Source organism: Cricetulus griseus, chromosome 3 (genome assembly GCF_003668045.3).
Source record: "Cricetulus griseus strain 17A/GY chromosome 3, alternate assembly CriGri-PICRH-1.0, whole genome shotgun sequence".
NCBI classification, from domain to species: domain Eukaryota; kingdom Metazoa; phylum Chordata; class Mammalia; order Rodentia; family Cricetidae; genus Cricetulus; species Cricetulus griseus.
Window position 1 is genome coordinate 202437577 of NC_048596.1, and position 20061 is coordinate 202457637.

General features: G+C 45.6%; 1 protein-coding gene across 1 annotated transcript; it reads left to right on the top strand.

The window, feature by feature from the left end:
• Positions 1-15023: 15023 nt before the first annotated feature.
• On the top strand, positions 15024-19326 carry Map10 (microtubule associated protein 10). Its single transcript, XM_027404804.2, has one exon. It carries the CDS (start codon positions 15061-15063, stop codon positions 17674-17676), a length of 2616 nt encoding a protein of 871 aa, XP_027260605.1. The 5' UTR covers positions 15024-15060; the 3' UTR covers positions 17677-19326.
• The last annotated feature ends 735 nt before the right edge of the window (positions 19327-20061 follow it).

Consider the following 20061-nt stretch of genomic DNA (forward strand, 5'->3'; position numbering starts at 1 on the left):
CTGGCAAGAGAATCTCAGCTGAGGAATTGCCTAGATTAGCTTGGTCTGTAGGCATGTGGGAAGGGGGTTGTCTTGATTGTTAATTGGTATAACTACTCTGGGCAACACCATTCCTTTGGCAGGTAGCTGTTTAAGAAAGATAGCTAACTTATTGTTGTTGCCTAGGGCCTGGGTTCGATTCTCAGCATCCACTTGGAGGCTCACCACCTCCTTAGGCACCAACTGTAAATGTACAAGATATACATGCAGGCAAAACACTCATACACATAAGATGTTAAAAATAAATCTGAAAAAGTAAAAAATTAAAGCTAGCTAAGTATAAGCCAGCCTGTGAGCCAGCCAGCAAGTAGCATCCTCAATGGTTCCTGCCACATTTCATTGGCCATGAAGAGTGAATTCCTTGGTCAGAGGTAAAGCAAGCAGGCATGCCTTCAAGTTTCTGCCTTGACTTCCCTCAATAATGAACTGTGACCTAGAATTACAAGTGATCAACTTTCTCCCCCAACGTTGATTTTGGTGGAGTATTTGTCACAGCAACAGAAATGAACCTAGAACAACCTGCAAGGAATCAACCCCTTCTATATCTATGGACAGAGAAGAGAACAGATCAGCCTTCTTCTATAAGCCATGACTTTGATGTAATGGGTTGCCAGGCAGCAGGCAGTGCAAGTCATAATTAAAAGCTTCACAGTGGTGTGACCAGGAAGAAGTTGTGGCAAAATTAAGTGGCCTATCTCATGGCCTGGTGTAGCATGCTACCTTTAAGAACAATGGGTTTGTAGCATCCGTGCCAGACTCATACTGCTAGTTTGATGGAACTCTGTAAATAACACTAGCATCACATTAAGTAAAGGCAATGGAGCTGTCTCATATTGACTCTTCTAGTGCTTCATTAATAAATATCTCATTTCATCTTTGTTTTGTAACCATACACCTTGGTGGATACTTTATGGATTTTACTAACATAGTAAAACTACCTCAGGCATACTAGCGGTTTCTTAGAGACTGTGCTGACTTATCTTTTACATGGAAGCTGTTCTTTCCTCCTCAGAGCGCAACACTTGAATTCTTCTGCTTATTTCGTGTGACACGGGGTTAAGTCCTTTGAACAGCAGTTCCTAGTTGAGGAGCAGTGTTCTTTAGCAGGTGCATGTCTCCTGTCAACCCCATTTGTTAAGAATTATGGGCAAGGTGGTCACTTCAACCCAGAGTATCTAGTGGACTCAGGAAAGCCAGGGTGGAGCTGTGGAGGTGGCTCAGTCAGTAACGTGCTTGCCTTAAAACCTGGGGACCTAAGTATGGCCCCTAGAACTCATTTTGTTGTTTTAAGTGCTTGTAATCCCAGCACCAGGGAAGCAGATCTGGACCCATCCCCAGCCAGCCTAGCCTACTTGATGGGAGGCACCTGAGGAGTGACACCCAACGTTGTTCTTTTACTGGCATCAGTACACACACACACACACACACACACACACACACACACACACACACACACACACAAACACACACATGAGCACACATAGGCATGCACACACACTCACACACATGTGCATACTCGACTATAAGAATATAAGACCACCCACATAAGCATACACATCCACATCCTAAAGAGAAACAAAGTGAATAAAAATAAAAAGTCATGGATCTAGGGGCTGAAGAGATGGCTCAGGGGTTGACAGCATTGGCTGCTGTTCCACAGGACCCAGGTTCAACTCCAAGCATACACATGGCAGGTTGTAACCATCTGTAACTCTAGTCCTAGGGAATATAACACCCTCTTCTGGCCTCCATGGACATTGTACATATGTGGTACACAGACATACACGAATGCAAAACACTCATACACATATGACAAAATAAATAAAATTTCAAGAGGTAACTGCTGCTGATCCATTGATTCTTAACAACGTTCCACCTTGAACAAAGGAGGGTCCATGAGGCCCCGCCCTCCTCTGAGAACTATTCACAGTTGAGAGATGCTGGGATGTAGTCACTGGTAAATTGCACTGCTCCAGTAAATGACCCCTCACCCATCCTCATGCCCACAACTCCAATTAAACTCAGTGGGTCCCAAGAAAACAAACAAAACACAAAGACATGAAAATATGAGAGGGACTTGTTGGGAAGAAGGAATTATGGGGTGGGGCGGTGAAGAGGAGGAGAGGGAGTGGTAGGGGGAGGTGAAAATGAACAAGTTATGTTATATACATGTATCCTATTATCAAAGAATAATAAATATTTTTAAAATGGCCCCAGAACCCGAGTGTGATCTTCTGTGTTTGGTCTGGTTGCTAAAAGGCAAAGAGAAGTTCTCTACCCCACTGGCTCTCCAGCTTAGCCATGGCCTCTCTGTTTACTCCATCTCCCTTTAGTTTGCGTCTTCTCATGTTGATTGTAGTAGGCAGGAAGTGAACCACCCAGATCTTCCTCCAAGGATGGACTGATGCCCCCAGTGCCAGCCAACTTGCTTAGAAACTACCTGCCACATCCTAGAGGCCACCTGGCCTGAGCCCTCCTGGGGAACTGGCACCTGGTGATCATGATGGCCAGCTGGGAGACACTGATGGGCATGTCTCACTCCGGTGCTTCCCACCGAGCTGATGGTTCCTGGGACTACCCTGCTGCTGCTTCCTCACAGTTGCTGGTCTCTAATCAGCAGCTAGGCCCTCACCCCAGATGGCATCTGCTATGGTAGGGCTGAGTCCAACACTGGCCTGGCCCTGAGACCCAGTGTGCTTTCTAGCTGTCCATGCATGAGAATGCTCCTGACAGGCTGCACAGCCCTGCTGCTCCCCAGAGTCCAGACTCTACTCTGTTGTTGCTGCTGTCACACTCACCCGATGACTCCAGGCAGAACCCTTAGACACAGGCAAGCAAGAGACATCCTCAATAGCAACCTTTTGAGCATTGCTTTTACCCTGGAAGTTTCTGAACCACCTCACTTGTTCACTGGTCTGTGTGCTCACATCAGTGCTGTGTAGCCATTTTCTGCCACAGGAAGCACTCCATTAAGGCTCTAGAAGACAATAAATCAAGCTTCAGGAAGGTCCTGAAGCTTACAAGACTCACAAAGACCCCTCTTCTATAAGCAGTAACAATTGCTGGGGGACATGAGACTATTAGCTGAGCTGTCTAAAAGCTCCAGGGATGCAGTTGTCCTAAGTTGTCATCCGTGCTGGGGTGAGCTTTTCAAGGCACCATGTTTCTGTGAGTAACCCCAATAAACTCTCTGGTTTAGTAAGCTAGACTTGGGTGTAATCACTTTTTGGTCTATTGTGGGTGCCCTTTCATTTGTTCTAATATGTGAATCAATTCATCATAATCCTTTTGTGGATATTAATACTCTGGTCTGTAGGTGAAGAAATGGAAGCATAGGAAGGCACCCCATTAGTAAGGTGGGGGTACTGGATTTAGACTTGGGCTTTGCATCCAGTGATGAGTTTCTCTCCACATTATTTAAGACTGAAATCCCAGGAAGGTCTTGTAAATACAAACCATAGTCCCTACTCCTGGCGTTTCAGATGCAGGAAAGCCAGAGACAGGAGTTGAACCTCCAACAGCTTTCATCTGGTACTGATGCAGCTGCTCCAGGGATGCCTCTTCATTGGCTACCACTGGGATACACCATCCAACTCCTAAGTAAAATTACAGATGCCACCATATGAGACACAGCATGTTTCCCCACACATAGGATCCTAAGAGTTTCAAACACTGTCTTTGGGGGAATGACTACTCTCCAGGAGTTCTTGGCATGAATCGCATTGCTATCAGAAGCTCACACCTCCTGCTGCATAGCTCCTCTCCGAGGCACCTGGGAAGCCAAAACTTCTGCTTCTGTGTCTGATGGTAGAGCTCAGCATCACCCTCCTCAGATATCAATAGGAACCTGCAACTGATAGGCAAGGGTCAGTGTGCTTGAGGATGCCCATTCACTAGTCACCCTGTGTGAAAATTAAAGAGAGTCAAGGCAGCCAGATGGCTTAGTGGCTGACAGAACTAGCTATGCAAGTCTGACCACCTAAATTTGATCCCCAGAAATATGTTCGCAGTCATCCTCTGACCTTCACAAGTGTGTTATGGGATGCATGCACCTGCACTCACACCATAATGGTAAAAATAAAAACTAATAGAAAAGCTGTCTGTTGTAAGTCAGCTAGGAAAGGCTCCACACAGCCTCCCATGGCATGCACAAGTTTTGCTAACCAGATACAGTGACAGCACGAACAATTAAAACAGCAGTGAGGGTGTCTGTCATCCCTTCCGATATTAAAAACCATAAAGTGACCTGCTGGAGATTTTTTTTAAAGGGTGAATCTTCTATCCATTCATTAATTCACCATTGACATTTAACTATTTAATATTTAACAGGACTATGGTTTGCACTGGCAGAAACACACATCATCCTAATGGCTGCAACTTTTATCGCTGATGTTTTTAGCATCCATCCATTCCCAGGGAATCGAAGTCTTTCCCACCCTTTAGCAGTTGGTTTTCACATCATCTCTGTGAAATAAGATGATCTAGTGAGTCACTGTGGCTGGTGTGGACCCTGGAGCAAAAGGACCCAAGGGTCAGCCTTGCCCTAGGCTGAACTTACACCCTGGCCTCTTCTGAATTGTTCTGCCAAACAATTTTCTGTCTCTTCAGGGATTGTGTGTCCTAGGCTAATATGGCAAAATACTTACCTGTAATTTTACTTAAATTACAAAGAAAAAAAACTATAAGGAGTTTTGGTTCTCTGAGGACTGCAGACAGGATGTCTGCTGCTTGGACCTGGAGCCTTGAGCAGGGGGACTGGAATTTGTCTCTAAGGACCGTGGAATATACAACACCTGGAAAATGATATTCCAGTCTGTGAGTGGTGAGGGGACCATGCGCTCTGTGGGACTGTAACATTATCATTTTCTTTGACTGATGGGCAGACTCATGCTTGGCTTCTTACCAGGACCACCCTCTGCTGTGTTTGTTACCCACTGGAGCACTTACAGAGCAAAGATGGCACCTGACCTCATGCCAGTTGGAAGGTGTCAAACTATACATGGTTGCACTAACCATGTTATTGCATGGGTCAGAAATCAGAAGCGCAGCTCTGATCAACAGAAGACAACATCAAAAACAAATGAAGACAAAACAGAACAGGGAATCTAAAAGGAGTAATTTAATTCTGAAGTGTGAAGTTTTTCATAGGTGTTTACAACTCCAAAATTCATGCAAATACATCCACTTTACACATTTAAACTTTACCCTTTCAATATATTGAATATTCACTTAGTCACTCAGAGTGCCAGCTTAAATGGTTTCTGCACTGACTGTCACTTTAATATGAAAACTGACTGAAGCCACTGTTTGGTGCAGTCTTTGGAGCAGTTCAGGGTGTGATGTCTGTAAGGTACCTAGGGATTTCAGAGAAGCAACAACTTAGAGAGCCTAACCTCATGGCTTTGATCCAATTAAGCATCCAATGTGGTGTTTATTAGAGATAATAGCAGCAAGGAGGAGAGCTGAGTGGGGTGGCACAGAACTGCCATCTCAGTATTTGCAAGGCTGAGGTTGGAGAATGGTGACTACTGTTTCTATCCTACAATACATAGTGAGTCTGGATTTAAAAAATAAAGTGCCAATGAAATAAAGAAAATGTCTAAAAATGGAAATGACAAAGTCTCCACATCGTCCGTAACTTATTCTGTTTAAAACAAACCTGACTTCCTGATTTGTGCAAAATAAAAGTTTAAGAAGTCAATCAGATAGCATCTGAAATAAAAAAAGCTGTGTAAATCAAAATTGTAATTCAAATTTATAGTAAACATTTTCATAAGAACACATACACTATTGGGGGAAAGGTGTCTAAAAGTAGGTCATACAACTTTCCCTAGGGGAAGTCAAGAAATATATATATATATATATATATATATATATAAAGCAAAAACATCTATGCAAAAATATTCATGAGTAATATGACTTTAAGGTGAGGATGGGAAGGTCTCTCTGATGTTTGATAAAATGAAATACGTTAGCCTCATGTTACAGAAGAGGTGCCTGCGAAGCCTTACAAATGTTTTGGTTTTTGAGAGGAAAAAGATTCATTCACAAACAAATCAAAATTAATTACTGGTTATCTAAAAATATTTTAAATTGCTAAAAAAAAGCTATGAAGTGTCTTTAAAAGATATAGGAAAGAGAAGAGGCAGATGGAGGAGCATGGTGTGGGGGGGAGGACTATCAGCCTGAGGAGCATGGTGTGTGAGGAAGGACTATCAGCCTGAGGAGCATGGTGTGGGAGGGAGGACTATCATCAGCCTGAGGAGCATGGTGTGGGAGGGAGGACTATCATCAGCCTGAGGAGCATGGTGTGTGAGGGAGGACTATCAGCCTGAGGAGCATGGTGTGGGAGGGAGGACTATCAGCCTGAGGAGCATGGTGTGGGAGGGAGGACTATCAGCCTGAGGAGCATGGTGTGGGAGGGAGGACTATCATCAGCCTGAGGAGCATGGTGTGGGAGGGAGGACTATCATCAGCCTGAGGAGCATGGTGTGTGAGGGAGGACTATCAGCCTGAGGAGCATGGTGTGGGAGGGAGGACTATCAGCCTGAGGAGCATGGTGTGGGAGGGAGGACTATCAGCCTGAGGAGCATGGTGTGGGAGGGAGGACTATCATCAGCCTGAGGAGCATGGTGTGGGAGGGAGGACTATCATCAGCCTGAGGAGCATGGTGTGTGAGGGAGGACTATCAGCCTGAGGAGCATGGTGTGGGAGGGAGGACTATCAGCCTGAGGAGCATGGTGTGGGAGGGAGGACTATCAGCCTGAGGAGCATGGTGTGGGAGGGAGGACTATCATCAGCCTGAGGAGCATGGTGTGGGAGGGAGGACTATCATCAGCCTGAGGAGCATGGTGTGTGAGGGAGGACTATCAGCCTGAGGAGCATGGTGTGGGAGGGAGGACTATCAGCCTGAGGAGCATGGTGTGGGAGGGAGGACTATCAGCCTGAGGAGCATGGTGTGGGAGGGAGGACTATCATCAGCCTGAGGAGCATGGTGTGGGAGGGAGGACTATCAGCCTGAGGAGCATGGTGTGGGAGGGAGGACTATCAGCCTGAGGAGCATGGTGTGGGAGGGAGGACTATCAGCCTGAGGAGCATGGTGTGGGAGGGAGGACTATCAGCCTGAGGAGCATGGTGTGGGAGGGAGGACTATCAGCCTGAGGAGCATGGTGGGGGGGGTGAGTTATCATCATGGAAGATTTTGGTGAGCTGGGCATCCGTCAGCATGGAGGACTTGCCAACATAGAGGAACACAGTGAGTGGGGAAGATTGACCGGCTTGGAGGATGCAGCACAGTGGCTGGAGGACAGCCATTATTTCTGTGTCTTATTTTGTATGCACTTTCTTGTATCTTCCTTTGAAGCCAGTCCTTTTGGTTTAGTGCCTTACACTAATTATCTTTTAAGTTCCAAATACCATTCCATTAGACCTCTGTCCTTCAATGTATGGATTCTGAGGGACAAGATTCAGTCCCTGCCGACAATTAATCTCCACAGCAGTGGTAGCATTTCATACTCCCACCAGAATGCCAATTTCTCTACATCTTGTCAGTTGTTACTGGTGTTTCCACAGTCATATCTATTGGGTGGGAAATGTGATTATGCCCCTCCTTGTAAGGGCTGAAAAATGTGGCTAGGGTCATCCTTGTGCATGTTGCCTTCTTCTGTAGGTGGTTTTTATTCAGCTGGAATCTCCAGCTTGGCCCTATTCCTCCCTCTTCAAACCCGCCCTTTCAGAAAGACCACCAAAAGTCCAGTTCCAGATTCCTGGCAGTCGTGGCAGCTCCTCCCCTGAGGCTGCCTGCTCCCCAAGTTCCTACCCAAAGCATTAGAACTGGGCACAAACCCAGCTTGTGGTTTGTGCCCCATGCCTACAGGGTATTTAAGCCCCCTCCTTTAGAATGGCCATATAATTTTTTCTGCCCTCCCTCCCACCACCCTTTTGCTCTGTGGGAGCTGGAGGGTCACTGGGAGTGCTTTGCTCACATAAACATGGGCTTTTACGTTTTAATTTGGCTTGATCTGGCTTTTTGAGTTGGCAGAGAAACCTATTAATGGGGTGCAGAAAACCTATCAGCTCTCAGCACTGTCCAGTGTGCCAATCGATGCAAACTCAAGGTGGGAAACAAAAACCAGGACCTAGGATTCAGGAAGAGGGAAAACCTGAGTCACAGACCAGAGCAGGCTGGTTTTACACTCTTATCAGGGTGGACTGCAGCCCCCTCACAGGGGCCTGCTAACACTCATAATTTAAAGATTTTAAACCAAAACTTAAAAGAATAGTTAAAAAGAGATTCCCAATGCCCGGGGCCATTTGCAGCCTCGGCTGTCCTACAGGCACTAAGCAGGTGTTCATCATTGGTATCTGATGGAAAAGAGATCCTGTAGAGAACCATGCCTGTTGAAAGACAGGCCCAAGGATGGAGAATTTACTCTGTTTACTTTAATCTTACTACCTGGGCCCTGAACCCAGTCAAAACAATCACAAAACTGAAAGTCAACTGAACTCAACTGGGCCTCTTTGAAAAGGTCCATGCCTTCTTGAAAGTACTGTGGGATTCTATGAAATCCAGTTCTGCACACAAATGTCTCAAATTGAAAGGCCTTACAGATTCCTTCTAAACATTTTACGTTTGTTGATTGGGATATTTTCTGTACTACTGAGATTTACTCAGCAAGTCCCACAGAGGACTACATCCTTCCTTCCTTAGTCTATTAGATGCAGACCACCATCACGTAGAGAAACAAGTCAGTAGGCTAGCTGCTATAGATAGGCAACAAACAAACAAACAAGCTGGGCATGGTAGGGCCTGTAGTTTCAGCACTCGGGAGTCTGGGGCAGGAGGATTGCTGCGAGTTTTTGTGCTACTCAGCAAGACACTGTCTCAGTGTGTGTGTGTGTGTGTGTGTGTGTGTGTGTGTGTGTGTGTTTGTGTGTAGTGGTGGGTGGGTGCTTAAGAGATAGCTTAGTTGGTAAAAGTACTTGTCTTGCAAACATAAGGACCTGAGTTAAATTCCTAGAACCCATGTAAAAAAAAAAAGCCAGGTGTGATGACATATTTGTAATCCCAGTGCTCGGGAGGCAGAGGCAGGATGGTCCCTGGAAGCTCAGCAGCTTGCCAGTCTAGACCAATTGGTGAGCTCCTGGCCAATGAGAGAGCCTGCCACCAAGAAGGTGAATAATGCTCCTGAGGGTGACACCAAGGCTGTCCTCTGCTCTCCACACTCAAGTGTGCACCTGCACAAACTTGCATAAACACTCAAGGAAGAAAGGAAGGGAGGAAAGAAGGTTATACTGAGGGGCTCACAGAGAACTAGGCATGCTAGTAAGAAGAGACACAAAAGCCTTTTGCAAGGCAGTTAAGTACAGAAAGGAAAGAAAGGCCACTTTCAGTCAGAACTACCAGGAAAGACCTGAACAGATGGCAGCTGGGAGATCTGTGGAGCGGGGGAGGGGCACGCTACGTGGAGGGTCCTAAGCCACCAGCATCAGTGCTGCAGGAAGTGGGAAAACAGGACCAACCAAGGGTAGATACAGAGGCAGGAAGGGTGGCCAGGCCTGAGGTCCCGGATCACTAAGGAGATTTTTTCACACCATTGTTACTTAAAATCATTGTGCAGTTAGCATTTACATTTGCTGTGTGTAAAGCCTGGGACAGTGAGCCAAATTTCTTTTTGAAGTTCCAGCTGGATAAGTCTCAATACACATGTGCAGACTTTTCAAAGGAAAATAAACTTTTAAATGCAAATTGAGGCTATCAACTTAAAATAGTTGATGGGAAGTTTGGGTAAGTCAAAGGACTGCCTGTGCATCAGAGGGGTGAGCTGGAGAGGGGCTCCTGTTGCTATATTTACACAGAACCACCCCTCTTCCTCAAGTGGCTGGCACTGAGAAATGAGCTAGGCAGGAATTCCAGATATGCTTGGCCTTTCAGATCTATAAATAGCATGCCTGCTATTTATATGTGACCTACTTACAAACACCCTCATGAAGTGGCTACCTGGGACAGTCAGCACAATTAGATAGACCAGAACCTCACAGCTCCTGCAGGGAAAGGAAATGTCCTTAACCTGAGTAGGAAAAACACCTGCTGCACAGGCCTGATGACCTCAGTTCAGATTCTCAGAGCATGCAAAGGTCATTCATACAAAGGTCAGACTCGTAACACAATGTAATCTTAGCACACTCCTACTGGGAGATAGAAGTAGAGACAGGAGACCTCTGGAAGCTTGAAGGCCTGCTAGCCTGGCATAAGAAGCAGTGACTATCCCATCTCAAAACAGTAGAAGGTGAGGACTGACATGCCAAGTTTCCCTCTGAATGTAAGAAGTAAGTCATTATGGTTCACTTTCAGTATGGGATGTGCTTACAGCTAATCCAAGAGTCCCGATGAGTGATGAGCAGGAGGCACTAGACCCTTTCTCCCCTTGATGATTCCTGCTTGTCTCTTAACACAGGAGAGTTGGGAAGTTTTAAGCCATCTGCTATTAGACTGAGAAAAGGGGGTGATCTCAAGCCCCGAAATATTCACAAAATTGTGCTTTGGTCTTAAGGTAATCTGGAGCATGTCATCAAGAGAAAACCCTGCCATCCATTAAGATAAGGTTTGGGAAGGGGGCTATGCTAGATTGTGATTTTCTAAAGTACCAGCGCATGAGAATAAGAGGGCAGGAATTCCTCCAGATCAGGGACTTTAGGGGCTAGAGAGGTAGCTCAGCAGGTAGGAGCTCTTGTTGCTCTTGCAGAGGCCCCAGGGTTCAATTCCTGAGGCTCACAACCATCTATAACTCCAGTTAAAAGGAATCAGATGCCCTTTTCTGACCTCTGTGGGCACCGGGCATACAAGTTTGTTCAGATACATACATGCAAGTCAAACACTCATACACAGAAATCCAAATAAATAAAAAAGTAAACCACTGCAGGGAAAGGAAATGTCCTTAACCTGACATAACACATAAGCCATCTTTGCCTTTTCTGTGTTGGTGTCCCCTTCTCTGCTTTCACTAGTCTGTGATTTATTACCCAGGGAAGGTCTACACACACACACACACACACACACACACAGAGAGAGAGAGAGAGAGAGAGAGAGAGAGAGAGAGAGAGAGAGAGAGAGAGAGAGGGAGGAAAGATAAGCACTTTCCCCAAGCAACACACCATTATAACCATCACAGGCCCTAGCAGGTTTTGACAGCACTGGCCTCTAGTACATGACACTCAGTCATTTGTGTTTGACAGGAAACCTGTCAAACAAAAATTACTATTGTTTCATACAAATATTCAAGCACTCACATAAGTACAGAAAACAACACCATGGGGACCAGCAATGGTAAGGACAGAGAGACAGGCAGTGTGTATTTATGATTCCCACTCTTTTAAGTTATGAGATGGAAAGTGGAGACAGAAGAACCCCCTGGAAGCCTACAGGAGAGCTCGTCTGGAGCATGTGGCACTGTAGAATGAACAAGTGAAGGCCCCCCAACTCAACAAGGTAGAAGGATCCCAAAAGTTGTCCTCTGACCTCCAGACACATGCCAGGAACAGATGGGTATGAACAGGGATACACAAGTCATTACAAACCCCCAATAATAACAAAGAAAACTACAATAAAGAAAACTACACCATAAGCTTCCATATGCTTCTTCACGGATGCAACAATGAAGACACTGGCTAAGGATGTCACTCATCGGGTAGAGCATGCCTAGTATGCTATAAGCTCCAGGTTCCATTCCCAACATCACCTGAGATGGGATTGTGGAGGCATGAAAACCTGTAATATAAACTTTACCACTCTAGAGATGGAAGTTGGAGGATTAGAACTTGAAGCTCATCCTCTGCCTTCACCAGCTCAGAGCCTCCCTGGGCTGCCTAGACCCTGCCCTACAAAAAAAGATAGATCATTCCTCCTAAAATAAAAATTTAAAAGGATGTTATCACATTTGCATTCTTTCTGCCATTTTTGTTTCATCCTAAAGCATTTAAATGAAGTTCCAAGCAGAATGTGGAGGTGGTGGTGGTGTACATTTGTTATTCCACTTGAGAGGCAGAGGCAGGAGGATAAGAATTCAAGGTCATTGCTCGGGGCCAGCCTGGGCTTCATGAGAATTTTCAGGCTGTCATTTTCTCCCAACTTCTTCCTCTTCTGTCTCTTATGTCTGAGAACATCTTCTTATAAAAACTTCATTGCACTTGCACTCTTAACCTTAATAATTCTTTCATATCATCGTGGAAGGTGACAAGCTTCACAGCTGTGTCTCTTATTAACACCAAGTTTGGGGCATTATCCTGTGGCCCTGCCCTCTGCTATGTTCTTGATTATTTCTTCCTTTGAAAGGGGTCAGGCTAGTTGTGGTGGCTGATGCCTGTCATCCTAGTCCTGGAGGCTGAGATGGGTGGGTGACAACTCAAACCTGGGTGGCAAATGAGACCCTGCTGCCTCAAAGACAAGCAAACATCAGGCTGATTTTCTTATAGAATAAACTCCCTGAATTTGCCTCTTTGCTTCCTCTGAGTTGTTTAATGGTCCCTTTGTGTCCAGGACCATGTTTTTGGATTGGATGCTGTGGTTTTCTATGTTTAACTATCTTTCTAAAGATGGGAAGAACTACTATTGCAGCTTGAGCACTTACTGCCATGTGAACTTAAATACACTATTAGCCTCTCTGGGTGGGGGTCGTTGGTGTTTTCCTAGGTCAATCAGCAGTTGATGGTGTTGTCAAGAGGACTAAACAAGAGTCTCCTAAGCACCCGCATCTCCTCTCATGGTGCCTGTGGACACTGATGCTTCACAGGTGATGGTCACCTGCTTCCACCCTTCTACTTCACCTCAATAATGTAACCGAGGGAGCAATGACTATGTGATTGCATTGGTATTTTTCTGTTCTATCCATGTGGCAATGATATCATTCTGCTCTTTACAAACTTCTCTCAGCAATATAGCTACTGACAATGAGTCAGTGACCCGAGGGTGACAAGAACAGGGTGTAGCAGGCTTTTTCTTTTGGGCCACCAACCAGCTCTCAAATCCTGACATGGAGACGTATTATTAGCTATGAATGCTTGGCCTAGCTGAAGCTCATTTCTGGCCAGCTCTTTTAAGTTAAGCGAACCTGTTTCTCTTTATCTACCTTTTTCACTGGGGCTTTTTATTTTTGTTTCCTACTGTATATCTTACTTTTCTTGTGTCAGTCTGGCTGGCTGCTGCTTGGCTTCTTGCCCTGGGCGTGTCCCTCTTTCTCCCTTGCTCTCTTCACCTTCTTTCTTCTTGTTCTTTTCTCTTCTACTTATTCTCTCCGTCTGCCAGTCCCACCTATCCTTCTCCTGCCTAGCTATTAGCCATTCAGCTTTTTATAGACAAGTCAGGTGCCTTAGGCAGGCAATGTGAAACAAATATGACACATCTTTACATAATTAAACACAACCCTCACATCATTAAACAAATGCAGCATAAACAGATGTAACACACTTTTACAAAGTAATATTCTGCAGTATAAACAAATGTTACAATTGTTACATAGCTAAAATAATATTCCACAACACAAGGGCTTTCTGCCTCAGGGTCACCCACAGAATGAGTAAAAACTGTGTCTTTGTGGGCTCTGCCTCAGATCAGGTAAATAGGAAGGGAGACTCAGAATCTGCATATTATGTGAGACACTGACTGGGAATCTATGAGACAGTGTGGAAGCTGTGGGGGCTGTGGACTTGGGCTTAAGTTGCAAAGTCACTAAATAGGGTGCACTAACATACTTGGGGTGTGGCACTATAGGATTCTAGTGACCAACATTACCTTCACTAACTACTCCTCCCAGACATACATACCAATACCATTTGCCTTACTAACTGAACCAATAGCTTCCTCCCCTCTCATGGTGGTACTGAGACTGTAGGCGGGGCTTAGGCTCTGTGATGCAAGCACTCTACCATTGAGCTGCATCTCCCTGCCCCCCCAACCCCGGCCCCCAATTAGTTCCCCGTATTATACAGTCAGCGTTGCAGTTATTGGGCTCCCATCTGTCTTAGTTTGGGTTTTTATTGTTGTTAAGAGACACTATGACCACAACAACTCTTATAAAGAAAAGCATTTAATTGAGGGTACTTGCTTAGTTTCAGAGGTTCAGTCCTTTATGATCATGAAGGGGAGCATGGCAGCGTGCAGGCAGGTGTGGTGCTGGAGCCGAGAGTGCTACATATGGCAGGCAACAGGAAGTTGACTGGCAGTCACACTGAGGGAAGCTTGAGAAAAAGACATCAAAGCCCACCCTCACAGTGACACACTTCCTCCAACAAAGCCACAGCTCCTACTAATGACAGTCCCTTTGGGGGTCATTTTCTTTCAAACCACCATACCATGGCACAGAACATTCTGGATAAACTAACAGACTCTTTCTGAAGACAAACCAGCAGGGTGGTCAGAAGTCAGGATGGAGGTGAGGACTTTGATCAGTGTTACGGTGTGTTATTCTGGATACAGTCTTTCTACACCTGGACGATGGGTGCAAGGGTGTCAGGGTAGAGGCTGAGGTCAAACCTCCTGGGAAGAAGACTTCAAGAAGGTGGAAGGAAGCCCAGTGAGGGCAGTGTGGCCTGCTAGCCATCACTGTGTGATAGGACAGAGACACAGGGCAGACAATGACAGAGAATACTGCACCGCCTCTGCCAGGTCAGTGCTTTCTTTGGGTGCACAGCAACCACAAAGAAGGCTGCCTTGGACACTGGTCAGCAGGCTCTGAGGCCTGGAACGGGCAGAACAGCCCGTTTTTTCCAATATACGATCCCTAATGGTGTGGGATCTGCAGTGATAAAATATAAAATTTTAAAAATACTGTTTTCGCCACACCTGATCTTTTAACATCTCACAGTTACCCCAACTAAAGCCCGAAGGCAAAAGGAGCTCACAGGAGCATCCCAGGGCCAGGCAATCAAATCTCGCGAGAGAGCTTCAACACTGCAGTAGTCTAAGCCACTCTCGCTCTTGCTTCCGGCTGGTGGGGCGGGCTGGTAGCGTCGCCCAGGGCAACGGCGATGGCGGCCACAGCGGCCGGGCGGCTCTTCTCGCTGGAGCTGCTCGTAGACTGGGTACGGCTGGAGATCGGGCTGTCACCGAGCGCCAGGGACCCCGCGGTAGCATTTCGCCTGCTGGACTTCCCTCCGCTTCTCGTCCTTCCGCCTGCCGCTTCTGGCCGGGAACCCCAGGACGGCACCATCGGCTTCGGGCGCGGCAAGGCCTGCCTACTACGCCTGCGCCCCGCCGCTCTGCCTAGCCCGCGCCTGCGCGCCGCCCTGCTGCAGCTTCCTGAGGGCCCTGCGTCTGCACCGCTCCTGTTGGGGGCTTGCGACATCCTGTTGGTAGCCTCCCAGGGCCGACGGGGTAAATTCACCTTGCGAGGCCCGGCGGGCGAGCGCGTCGGGGAATTGGCGCTCTTCTTCCGTCTAACGGACCTGGGACGCTTTCCCTCGGGGGCTCCGGAGCTGCAGGGCCTGCTGAGCCCTTCGAGTGTCACGGGTTCCCAGGCCCTGGAGGTGTGGGAGCCACCTACCCAGGAGACCTCGAAGCCATGCACCAAAAAAGCCGCTGTCAAATGCCTACAGTGTGCCTCAGATGCACGCTGCTTGGAGGCCTCAGAGACATGCACCAAGGGTTCCAACAGCTGGTCTGCAGGAGATTCAGATCCCTCAGCTGTCCAGAAGTCCTGGGAAGAAGCAGTCTTACACAGTAAGGCCAGCTCTGGGGATATGCCTTCTGCCCCTTGTTCACCCGCTCTCAGTGGGAGAACTGTCAGCCCCCTCAGCCCAGAGGTCACGGAGCTGGACTTTGAAACCAACATCTTTTGCCCTCCTCCTCTGTACTACACTCACCTGACTCAGGAAAAGACACCCCCTGACAGGGTTGAAATCACTATCGAGCCTCAGAGAAACGGACCTGAGGAGCTGGATGGCATTTTACCCGAAACAAAACTTGTAGGTCCTCCCATACATCCGGTGAAACATACAGGATCTGCAACGGGGGAGAGCCCTCCAGTACGTCTAAATCCTCCGCAGATGCAAGGTCCAGGTGCAGTTAATGAGGTTGCATGTCCCCCTCAGACTGAACAAAGTACAGCCAATGCAATAAGACAGCTGCCGCTGTTGAATGCTTTGTTGATTGAGCTGTCCTTGCTTTGTAACCAGCCAGTGGCAAGTCCCACTCAGGTTCACCCCCACTTAGCCTGGTTGTACAGAGGTGAACATAAGGGACCAGAACCTTCTGTCAAGTCTACATCTGGGTCAGAATCAAAGAGCAACAAACTTTCCTTTCCAGGAAATGAAAAGCTCGGGAGTGGGAGTGTTCAATCTAAAAAGAACCCTAATGGTAAACATTCAGAGATCAGTGGTAGCCCTCCAGCGAGGGTTACAAAGGGGAAGCTGCTTTATGGCTTAACAAATACACTAAGACTGCGTTTAAAGCAAACAAACCCTGACATGCTGGCTGTACACGAAAAGAGAGAGCAGTATAGAAAATCGAAAATACAAGCTGTGGGGCCAAAATTCCGAGCCCCGCCATGGAAAGGGAAAGTACCAAGCTTGGCAGCACAGAGACAGATGCCACCACAGCTGCCCAAGGATAAGTTTTCAGACTTAAATGGGTCTTTTGCTGAACGTAGTGATACTTCACGACAGATCAGTGCATGTCTTGATGAGTCAAGTACAACTAAAGAAATGAAATGGAGCCATGCTGTTAAAAAAGAAACAGTTGAGCATAGTGAAAACAGAACCAGCAACACTTGGTTGGAAGCAGGTGGGTGTCCTGAAGATTCCGTTATTCCAGAGAGATCTCAATCAAATTTTCTGGGAGAAACGTCAAAAGTGAAAGTCCAGAGCCCAGAGCTTTCCCAACAGGATCCTACTGTTGACAATATTGTAGATGAGGGGAAAGATGGTAGGGAAATCAAAGTCACAGACATTGTGATTGCTGATACAAGTGAAAACAGACCACCCAGTAGAAACAGTTCCTGTGCGAGCATCTCAGAGCTACAGGATGAGTTTGTCAGCCCTTGCTATTCTGAAGACTTCTGCATGACTGAGAATAACAGCAGAAGTCTTCTGGCTCCCAACTCCAGCTCAGGGGCAGAAAATGTCCAACATGGTTCCCAGACAAGCAAGTCAAGTGAGGCACGGCTGTCCACCAGGAAAAGCAGCAGTGGAGTGAGCCCTGTGCCCAGCCCTCCCTTCTCTGCTGGCTCACCAGTATGCTCACATAGACGATCTCATGTATTGAAGACTTCCCATAGGATTCTGGAGGACACCTCCAGTAGCTCCACCAGTGACTTTTCATCACAGTGGACAAATGAAAAGGAAAACCAGGCAGATCCTCTGAGTAAAGGTAGTTCAAAGGTCATGAGGACAGGTCGGGACAGCTCCACTAAACTTAAAGTAGGAGCCAGTCGAAAGTCCTCTGAGAAAAGCCAGTCACCAAGGACATCTCAAGTGAGTTCTTATGAGCCATCAAATTTGTCCGAGCTAGAACTCAAGGGCTTAGACAACAGTGCATCAGCTGACTTCCAAGAAGAGGACGATGACCTTGGGTCACTGAATATCTCCAAACAGTGCAGAGATATTTGCGAATTAGTAATAAATAAACTTCCAGGATATACCGTGTGAAAGTATGCTGCTTTAGAAAACTTAGGTTTACCTGATGAGTGCTGATACTGAAGAGATGTAATATTCATGCTAAACCTTAGTACATAACTTGCATGGTAGTTGTTTTAGGGAATGTAGATAGTTTGTCATTGATGTTTAGTGTCTTTTCCTTCAAGCTGATCATACTCTCAAGTCCCTGTTAAACTTATGAATGATTACTTTGTAAGATGCTTAAGATTAAAAGTATGTCTGTATATTCTGCCAAAGTGTTGTCTTGCAGTGTAGATAATTCTAAAGTTGGCGTTTCATGCACCATTGTAAAGAGAAGAGCTTGTTAATGAGCTTAGCACCAGTTCTTAATGGGACTAGATCTGGTAACAGATGGATGTGTTAGAGTGTGAGTTGTAGGAAGGGATTTGTGATCTACTGCTGCTAAGAGCTTCTTTTATTATTTAATCTCCCTTTTATATGACTCTGTTAACACTTACTTGTTAAGAAATCCTGTCTTGTTTTCCACACCAGTATTACCTTAGTTGTTTTGTTTGTTTGTTTTTATGAAGTTGCTGAATAAAAAGCCTTGGCAGTTAAAATGCCTACTATAGGCTGTAGCACTAACACTAACAAGAAGTGTAGAAACTCCCTAATGGAGACATGTTAGGATAATATTTTACTTCTCTTAATCATGAACAGCCTTCAAGCATCCGAAAGCATTTAGAGAGAACAAAGTAAGGCTTCATCCCATATAGTTTCGTGAATAGGAGTTTAATTTATGTCATGTTTTCAGGTTGTTCAATGTTTATTTATAACATGGGAAAGCTGGCTTTCATATACCCTAGTCATCAGTTGTGTTCAGATATTTATAGGTGTGTTTTTATAGCTGTGTTATACTGTAACTTTTAGACTTTTTAATGTAGTTGATGTTTTGGAGCCTGTGAGGCAAAGCCCTGATTTTTCTTTTATTACATAAATTATAAAAAATCCATAATCATGTGGGCATGTTCTGATTGATTACAATAGTAGGTAAGATTTACAGCAATGATGAGAAGAGGCCATTCTCCCTTGGGGATCATTGTGAATAAAAGAGCGAGGCTTTCCTGGGATAGAGAGAGGCATCTTGAGGATAATGTTATGTTCATGTTTCAGTGCTATAAAGAAAAAAGTTCCAGATTATAGAGAGACTCAAAAGTCCAAGTGCATAGCCAAGTGATGGGAGATAGGAACAGTACAGCTTGGGCTCTGAGTGAACACCAGTAAACAGTCACAGCCTTTGAGTATTGTAAAATACTGGCAGTAATTATTCAGAGTTACAGAAATTAAGTGGGGAAATGGAAAAGGACTTTATGGGTACAGACTGATTTCTCCTTGTTTGTAAACAGAAAATGCATGTTGTGTTTTGAATTTGTAAGACATAGCTTGGTACTCAAACATGAACTATGTAAATTGTTTGATGGCAATTTTTCTCGTGAAAGAGACAAAAAATATAAGTGCTAGAAGAATAATCAAAGGCAGTTTGAATGAGAAACATCTCCCAGTAGTTGATGTAGTTGAACACTTGGTCCTTGTTTTATAGCATTGTCTGGGGAGGTTACGGAAGCTTTTGGAGGAGGAGCCTTGTAGGAGGAAGTACATCACTGCACGGGAAGCTTTGAGAATATATAGCTTTGCCCCGCTTCTTGTTCTCTCTCTGTTTCCTGTGTGAGGATAAAATGTGACCACCCCACTTCCTGCTCCAACAGCTATGCTTTCCCTTCCTACTACCCTGCCTCCCCCACATTAAAATTCAATCTCCTTAAGTTGTTTTGGTCATATTTTACCATAACAACGGACAAGTAACTATCATAGACAGTACTCTTTAGAATCATATATTATTATTTAATCAGTATTTATTATTTGAGATTTAAACCCTCTGTGATGAGAACAGGTGAGGAAATGACTTCCCAATATGAAGGGTGTAAGAGCTGAGACATTGCCAAGTGTGACAGGGTCAGACAAGCTCCCTTTGGACTGCTCCAGGGAGGCCTGTCTCTAAAATTGTAGCTCATAGTGTGACTCTAAGTGAGATGCTGTTACCATGTATTTAAATCACTTGTTACAGCCTGTCCTCCAATTTGGCCTTATGTTTTAACTCTTTAAGCTTTTGGCTTAGTTTTTAAATACTTTCATAGTTGTTATTACTTATGAAGACTGATTTTTATCCTACATTATTAAAATTACTGGAACATGAAACCCAGCTTAAGGATCACAAATAAGGAGGCTCTGTCATTTCACAGTAGAGCTGAACCATAGTAGTCCCACTTTTCAAATGGGCTGGATAGTGAAACTACTGACAGGTGAATGTACTAGGGTCTAATGTAGCACTGAGCATGGCATCCAGTGCCTTGGATGTACCAGACAAGTGCTCTGTCT

What these genes read in the sequence shown, in the direction of transcription:
- Map10 (XM_027404804.2), top strand. Translation starts at nt 15,061, where the DNA reads ATGGCGGCCACAGCGGCCGGGCGGCTCTTCTCGCTGGAGCTGCTCGTA.